This window comes from Myotis brandtii, unplaced genomic scaffold (assembly GCF_000412655.1).
Source record: "Myotis brandtii unplaced genomic scaffold, ASM41265v1 scaffold274, whole genome shotgun sequence".
Classification (NCBI taxonomy): Eukaryota; Metazoa; Chordata; class Mammalia; order Chiroptera; family Vespertilionidae; genus Myotis; species Myotis brandtii.
Window position 1 is genome coordinate 1,292,191 of NW_005360425.1, and position 8,981 is coordinate 1,301,171.

General features: G+C 36.8%; 1 protein-coding gene across 8 annotated transcripts in view; it reads left to right on the plus strand.

Moving 5' to 3' along the window:
* The window catches only part of ZMYM4 (zinc finger, MYM-type 4), a 99,997-nt gene that overhangs the window by 77,035 nt on the left and 13,981 nt on the right, over positions 1 to 8,981 (plus strand). For 7 of the 8 annotated variants that reach the window (XM_014541516.1, XM_014541513.1, XM_005868563.2 and 4 more), the window contains 6 exons: positions 1,063 to 1,116; positions 1,540 to 1,719; positions 2,122 to 2,216; positions 5,627 to 5,798; positions 5,992 to 6,087; positions 6,899 to 7,050. In XM_014541516.1, coding sequence (XP_014397002.1) covers positions 1,063 to 1,116; positions 1,540 to 1,719; positions 2,122 to 2,216; positions 5,627 to 5,798; positions 5,992 to 6,087; positions 6,899 to 7,050 — 749 coding nt within the window. Of the gene's footprint in view, positions 1 to 1,062; positions 1,117 to 1,539; positions 1,720 to 2,121; positions 2,217 to 5,622; positions 5,799 to 5,991; positions 6,088 to 6,898; positions 7,051 to 8,981 lie in introns of those variants that run through there. The other variant, XM_014541519.1, reaches the window with a different exon arrangement.

Here is an 8,981-nt window from a genome sequence, read left to right on the forward strand (position 1 = left end):
AAACCTCAATTTAAATTGGCTTCTACATTCATGTTAACAGTTAACATTTATCAAGTGCTTCCTCTGTACAAATATAGTGACTTTGCCTTAGCCTACAATTGGAGTGAGACAGAAGAACTTTCAAAACTAAGCTTCAAGACAGATAGTTGTAATCACTATAGTGTAAGTAAAATAAAATAGTTTAAAAACATAAAGGAGGGAAAAATGAATTTCAACTGAAGGGATCTGGATAACTTACCTTTGATTTCAGGAAAAGAAGTAATTTTCCTGGGTCTTTAAAAAAATAGTTTTTACTACGTTGAATCCTTAAGCTCCTTTTATTTTTTAAAAAATATGTTTTTATTGATTTTAGAGAGAGAGGAAGGGAGAGGAAGAGAAAGAAACATCAATGTGAAAGAGAAATATTGATTGGCTGCCTCCTGTACGCCCCTACTGGGGATCAAGCCTGAAACCTGGGCATGTGCTCTGACTTGGAATCAAACTACCAACCTTTTGGTGCATGAGATGATATTCAACCAACTGAACCACAGCGGCCAGGGCTAGCTTCTTACTTTTAAAGTAGTTTATAATTGATAGAACTGTGTTCTGTTTAGTTCCATGTGTAGGCTGCTCATGTAACTTATGTTCTAATTCTATTGGTTTTTCAATGCAGTGTTATAGCATATTATATTTTAGAGGTAGAAAGGAATTTAAACAGATTTGTCAATCTGTGAATTTGTTGTGTGTGTGTGTGTGTGTGTGTGTGTGTGTGTGTGTGTGTGTGTGTGGTGGGGGGGAAGAATTTCAGGTAGCACACGAGAGCAAAATGCAAAATAAAGGTGTCTCTTGTCATGACTTCTTTCATACTGCTACCTAAAAGTTTAACTGCTGTTATAAGTCATAATTTAACTTCATTTACTACTCATGCCTACTTTTATTAATGAAACATTTTCTGCATATGAAGGCTATTTCCTTAGAACTCTCTCTTGTGATTCATGTATATAGTACCGTCATTTTATTTTGATGCAGTTTGCTTTGTGTGTACATATAAATTATTTATTATGTGCTTTTCTTTTTCTTTAGGATCCCAAACTTCTGAACAAGAACTCTTTCTAGACACTAAGATATTTGAAAAAGGTTTGTAATTGTAAATATATTTTGGATCTTAGAATTATGTACTGTTCTGTTAATAATACAAACCCATAAAATATAATATTAGCATCCTTGGATTAAATATTTGAAATTTTTGCTATTTTAGGGGTACTGGGTGTCTATGATTGTGTGCTAATTTGTAATGAGAATAATAAAAGCTACCTCAAATATTGTTTTGTTTTTCCCCCTCAAATATTGATTTTAAGGATTGAGATAAAGCTTTAAACTGTATACCAAGAATACGAATCCAGTTCTGTGAGACTGGTAAATAAGTTACTTCATTGTTAAATGTACCTGGGTATTTGTTCCTCAACCATATCGGTTTTTGGTATTTAGGGGTTTCAGGAAGGTTTCTGGCTATGTTAACAGTCTATCTTATTTTGAAGCTGTGCTTTCTATCTATCTCAGACCAAGGAAGCACATACAGTGGTGACCTGGAATCAGAGGCAGTATCTACTCCACATAGCTGGGAGGAAGAGTTGAATCATTATGCCTTAAAGTCAAATGCCGTGCAAGAGGCTGATTCAGAATTGAAGCAGTTCTCAAAAGGGGAAACTGAACAGGATCTGGAAGCAGACTTTCCATCAGGTTTGTGCAATGTAACTTTTCCACTGAAAGTCTTTTATTTTAGAAGATTGGTATAACACCAGATTGACATTATGAAGCAATTATGTGTGATAATAATCTAGCGCACATGTGGTCATTGCCTTTGAAGGTGTTAATTTGTACCATGTTCTTACAAGAAGTTAATTTGTGTGTGTTTTTAAGCTTTCCCACAGTAACCATAAAGGTGGTTTTCTTGATTGTCTATGAACTCCTAATTTAAATGCAATATCCTTTATTTCTCTTAAGTATATATGTCAAATTTTTATGTTATCGCAAATAAAATAATGAATATAGTGATTATTATCTGCTATTTTCTTTCTTAGTCTTAGTCTTTAAGTCTGTGAGTTATTTATCTTACATTATGCTTTCTGCTGATTCTTATAGAATCCTTTGACCCATTGAATAAAGGGCAGGGAATCCAGGCACGTTCCCGAACAAGACGACGACACAGAGATGGCTTCCCCCAGCCCAGACGAAGAGTAAGCAGTAGATTAACTTTTCTTTTTGTTCCTTTATTCTATAAGTCTTGATTAATTCCAGTAGTTTACAAAACTCTGTATTGCCAGGATCAGGAACTTCCATACGTTGTTTTACAACCTCGTGGAGGGTGTGTGTGTGTGAGTGTTTGTTTCTTAAAGTCAACCATATCTTATATTTTACATTTCTCAGCAGGGATTTTTTTATTTTGTTTTTATAATTGAGGTTTTTTGCTTTGTTTTGTTTACTTTAAAAAACTTTTTATAATCCTTGTTATAAAATTTTTATTTTTTAAAGTCTAAATTTAGCTTTTAAAAAATACTATAATGAGGCTCACTAGTTTATATAATCTATATATATAAAAGGGTAAGTGTCTGTCCTTCTGACTGGTAGCTATGATGTGCACTGACCACCAGGGGGCACACACTCAACGCAGGAGCTGCTATCACGTGCACTGGCCATCTATATATCCTATCTAATAAAAGAGAAACATGCAAATTGACCATAACCCCAACACCCTTCCCATTGGCTAATCAGCAGGATATGCAAATTAACTTCCCATAACCATTTTTAGAAAGAATGGAAATCTTGAGTCTTCTCATTTTTTGGAACATGTTTGCAGAACTGATTATATAATTAAAGCCCTTTAATTTTCTTCACAGTATGCAAATATATGATTTCCTTATTCAATTAGAGTCTTCTATAGCCTTAAGCAAAGAATCATGTTAATAGGAGAAAAGCAGCAATTAGGAGAGTCTTAACATTGCCATTGTGATGTAAATAATGCTAGTAATGTTAATAATAATAGCTAAGGATGATTATTTTGCGGTTTTCTCCATGCCTATACTTTTAATGATGGTTGTTATTAACAGAATAAATGTCATCATACTATAAATCACAAATGTATATATGTGATAATGAACAAACAGTTCACCCTATGATTTATTTTCTGTATATATTATATAAAACATTGTTATTGAAGTAATTATTAATCATTCCCTCAATAAAATGTTTTATGGTCCTATATATTCTTTGCATGTTCATGTGGCATTGAGTTACAGTTTAATTTATTATCTCAATATTTTTACTTAGACACAAACACCAGTATGCAAAAATTTATATCAGCTTTACTCATAAATGTGCACACCTGTAAACAACCCAGATATCAATCAACTAGTGCATGGATAATCAAACAATGGTATAACCATAAAATGGAAAATTACTCAGCAATAAAAATGAATAAACTATTGATACATAAAATAGCATGGATGAATGTAAAAAGAATTATGCTAATAATAGACTACATTTTGGATGATTCTATTTATTTGACATTCTGGAAAATATAAAACTATATGTACAAAAATCTATCAATGGTTGCCAGGTATGAGGGGTTGGAGGAGGAGAGGGACTACAAATGGACACAGGAAAGTTTTGGGTTGTTACAGTACTATATACATTTGTCAAAATTCATATAACTGTACTTGTAAACATCAGTGAATTTATTACATGTAAATTACCTATATAATAAAAGCCTAAACGACCATTACAGTGGAACGACCAGAATGACCGATCGCTATGATACGCACTGACCACCAGGGGGCAGACGCTCAACACAGGAGCCAGGGTCACGGCTGGTGAGCACAGTGGCAGTGGGAGGAGCCTCTCCCACCTCCGTTGCAGTGCTAAGGAACAGTGAGCCAAGTGGTAAGAAGCAGCGAGCAGCAGGCAGTAAGGAGTGAGGGGTCCCAGACTGTGAGAGGGATGTCGGACTGCTGGCTTAGGCCCAATCCCCAGGGAGCGGGCCTAAGCCAGCAGTCAGACATCCCCGAGGGGTCCCGGACTGAGAGGAGAAAGAAAATTAATACCTGGGTGCATTACAGGGAAACTACAAAAAAAAAAAAAAGACAGAGAACATCTTAAAAGTAGTTAGAAGAAACCTGCAAGTGGACATCCCCCGAGGGGTCCCAGACTTCCAGAGGGCACAGGCCGGGCTGAGGCCCCACCCCCACTCCAGTGCATGAATTTCGTGCACCGGGCTACTAGTACTAGTATAAAAGCCTAAGCGTCCCTTCCACCCATAGCTGTGATGCGCACTCACCACCAGGGGGCAGACGATCAACACACAGGCATGGAAAAATGGAACCCCCACTCCAGTGCATGAATTTCGTGCACCGGGCTACTAGTACTAGTATAAAAGCCTAAGCGTCCCTTCCACCCATAGCTGTGATGCGCACTCACCACCAGGGGGCAGACGATCAACACACAGGCATGGAAAAATGGAACAGAATGATGGATCTCAGAGAGAAAAGGGGAGGGGGGAGGGCATGAAGAGATTAATGAAAGATCTTATATGCATACAGAGGCCCACTGCATGGATTTGTGCACTGGTGGGGTTCTCGGCCTGCCCTGTGGGGATCGGGTTGCAACTGGCAGTCCGACATCCCCAAGGGGTCCTGGATTGCAAGAGGGTGCAGGCCAGGTCAAGGGACTTCACTTGTGCACGAATCTGTGCACTGGGCCTCTAGTTTAAAAATAAGCGGCACCACGGACCTGGCCCTGACAAACCAACACTTGGCATCCCCCAAGTGGGACACAGGCCCCGCCACCACCCCAGAGCGACACCCCACCAAATCGCAGCCAATGCTGCCAAGAGCCTATGGCACAAAATGCTGTCCACAGCCAAGCCTGGAAACAGTTACTGGGTAATGATGTAGCAACACCCAGCTTCCTCTCCCTAGCGACTAGCCTCCTTGCAGTTTCTTCAGCCCAGGAACCCAAAATGTTTGTGAAGTGTTTTCACGTGCCTCATCTCATTTGATCCTCACAGAAGTCCTGGAGTAGATAGATAGGAGGCTCAGTAGAATCCTATTTGCTTGTAAGCACTGTTTTAGCATCATCACAAACATTTTGATATGTTTTGTTTATGTTTTCACTTACGTTCAAAATATTTTTTAATTGCATTTGTGGTTTCTTCCTTGACCCATGGGGTATTAATAAATGTGCTGTTTAATTTCCAGTTTTTGAGTATTTTCCTAGCATCGTTCCATTATTGGTTTCTAGTTTAATTACATTATAGTTAGAGAACTTACTGAGGCCTTTTTATACCCAAAATATGTTCTGTTCATGTGTTCATTAAACAGACCTGATAGTAAATGTTATTCGACCTCATTGGTAGGTCCAGATACTGGCCCATGGTAAATACTAAAATCCTAGTAATAATCACATACGGTCTTCTATATTTCAATTTTCTTTTTTTTCTCCAAAGGTCGTTTCAGCTCTAAGAACTCTGAATCTTTCAGATCTAATACAACTTCCATATTCTGTAAATGTATGCCCTTTCTAGCTTTGAGAATGCTGATTCTTAAAGATTCAAGACTAAATTTTATATTCTGTATTTTTGGACTTCTGACAGGGACGAAAGAAGTCTATAGTACCTGTGGAGCCCAGGAGTCTTATTCAAGGAGCCTTTCAAGGGTGCTCAGTGTCTGGGATGACACTGAAATACATGTATGGGGTAAATGCCTGGAAGAACTGGGTTCAGTGGAAAAATGCCAAGGAAGAGCAGGGGGATCTGAAATGTGGCGGTAAATACACACCATGAATTTGTGTTTTGACTTAGGGGATAAAGGGAATATGAATAAGTAAATTAATGAATCTACTCTAAAAGGATAAATACTAGGTCAAAAATCCCATAAAACTCTAGTTTTGGCTTTACTTAATTTTTTCCCATTTTTATTTAAACTTCTCATTTATTTATTTATTTATTTTCCCTTTCAGGAATTGAACATGCCTCGTCTAGCCCATGTTCTGACCCCTTAGGAAGTGCTCAAGACCATCCACTCTCCCAAGAATCCTCAGAGCCAGGCTGTAGAGGTAAAACTCATTTTGTTTCCTTGTGGTCACTTATAATATCATTGTCAATTTCAGATTATAAATGGAATGTTTAAAATTATTTAGAAATTGAAGTCTTGTTAAAAAGAAAAATTGATATACTACTCCCAATTTTAAGGGTTTGTTATAAAGGTAAAATTGTATCTTTTGATCATCAGTTTATTATGTAAATATAAAGGATTTTGTTTATTTTTCTTAAATTTTACAAGTAGCTCAGATTCTTTATTTACCTGTTTAACTCTTCTTCACCTTTCAAGGTTTAGCATTAGTGCACATTCTCTAGAATCTGACCTGACCCTTCTCGTTTATTAGATTTCCTTCATTTCCTTTCATAGAATCTCATTTAAATAAACCTCTATTATAGCACCCGTTACACCATACATACTGCATTGTATATATTTCTTTAACTAAAAAGACCTTGAGATCAGGATCTGTCTGTAACCCATGTATTCACTAATGTATACCATAGCACAGTACTCAGTGTTTATTCAATGAATCAAGTAAATGGTACTGTATTTCCTTTTATTTGTTGTTTAGTAATTTTTTATTAATTTCAGAGAGGAAGGGAAAAGGAGAGAGAGATAAAAACATCAGCGATGAAAGAGAATCATTGATCGGCTGCCTCCTGTACGCCCCACACTGGGGATCGAGCCCACAACCCGGGCATGTGCCTTGACTGGGAATTGGACTGTGACCTCCTGGTTCATAGGTCGACACTCAGCCACTGACCCATACCAGCGGGCATTATATTTTTTATAAGTTAATATTTCAGATGTCTTCTACCTTTCCACAGTCCGCTCTGTCAAGCTGAAGGAAGATATTTTGTCATGCACTTTTGCTGAGTTGAGTGTGGGCTTATGCCAATTTATCCAAGAGGTGCGGAGACCAAATGGTGAAAAATATGATCCAGACAGTATCTTATACTTGTGCCTTGGAATTCAGCAGGTATCAAATTCAATAATTTTTATAAAATGTTACATTTTGAATCTGATAGGACTTGTGAATAAGTTGAAAATTATAGTGTATATTCATTGCTTGGTATTGTTCCTATAATCTCTTCTTATTCTTCCCTTTTTTTTTTTACTAAATTTTTTTTTTTCAGTGACAGTTTACATTTAACATTATAATATTATTTTGTAATAGTTTCAGGTGTGCTGCGTTATGGTTAGAACACTTTACAAAGTGTTCCCCTTGATAATTTTTTATGCTCTCTTGTTCATGAAGCACTTACCTTGATTTAAAAAATCTTGATCATATAGTCTTTTGTATACTGAATTGAGAGTATTAGTAGAATAACAGAAATTGAGGATGGTGCATTTTATTGTTAAATGAACAAAAAACAACAACACAAAAATAGCAATTCACAAAAGAAGTGACACAGGAGACTGTGGTGAATGTATTTGTGTATTTGTATAAATCATATAGTCTCATTTACATTTTAAAAAATACTAATTAAAATAATAGTTACACCATTATTTGTCTTTCACATTAGCAAAAATAAAAAATTATATAACACTTGTTGATATAAGTTCTTTGAGTTGAGTTCACCTTTAGAGTGGGTGGGAATTAGTACATAGTTTCTAGAAAGCAGTTTTGAGCATATGTTTCAGGAATATAAGTAAATATTAATACTCTTTTAAAAATATATTTTTATTGATTTCAGAGCGGAAGGGAGAGGGAGAGAGAAATAGAACTATCAATGATGAGAGAGAATCATTGATTAGCTGCCTCCTGCACGCCGCACACTAGGAATGGAGCCCACAACCTGGGCATGTACCATGAATAGGAATAGAACCGTGACCTCCTGGTTCATAGGTTGATGCTTAACCACTGAGCCACACTGGCGGGCTGTTCATACTCTTTGCAAGTAGTTCACTTTTGGGAATCTGTCAAAGCTAATACTCTGACAGCATTGCACAAAATTAGAAGTAACTTCAGTGTCCACCAAAGTGTAATAGTTAAGCAAATTATATTTATAAAGTTGTATATTATGTAGCCAATAAAAATTGTTTAAAGTGACTTCTAGTAATATGTAAAAATATACTTTTTAAAAATATATTTTTATTGATTTTTTACAGAGAGGAAGGAAGAGGGATAGAGCGTTAAAAATATCGATGAGAGAGAAACATCAATCAGCTGCCTCCTGCACACCCCCTACTGGGGACGTGCCCGCAACCAAGGTACATGCCCTTGACCGGAATCGAACCTGGGACCTTTCAGTCCATAGGCCGACGCTCTATCCACTGAGCCAAACCGGTTACGGCATGTAAAAATATTAATATTAAAGCATTGAAATGAACCAGAGTACACATTTTATGCATATCACTGTAAACATGAAGTGGTTTAAAAACTAGTCATAATAAGCACATAAAATGCAATGCATCAAAAATGTTTATAGTGGTTATCTTCTGGGGGTGGTAGAACTCTGGATGTCATTGATTTTTTCTTTTCTTACTTTGCCAAATTTTCTTCCACTTATATAGGGGTTGGGGGTATTTTAAGCATTCATTCTATTTTTTATTTTTATTTTATTTTGTTTTATTTTTATTGATTTCAGAGAGAGGTAGGGAGAGGGAGAGAGAGAGATAGAAACATCAATGATAAGAGCGAATCATTGATCGGCTGCCTCCTGGCTGCCTCCCGCACACTCCCACACTGGGGATTGAGCCCGCAACCCCAGCATGTGCCCTTGACCAGAATTGAAACCGGGACCTTCAGTCCACAGGCCGACGCTCTATTCACAGAGCCAGCCTGGCTCGGGCCATGTTTTATTTTATTTATGTATGTATTTATTTATTTATTTATTAAAATATATTTTATTGATTTTTTTACAGAGAGGAAGGGAGATGGATAGAGAGTTAGAAACATCGATGAGA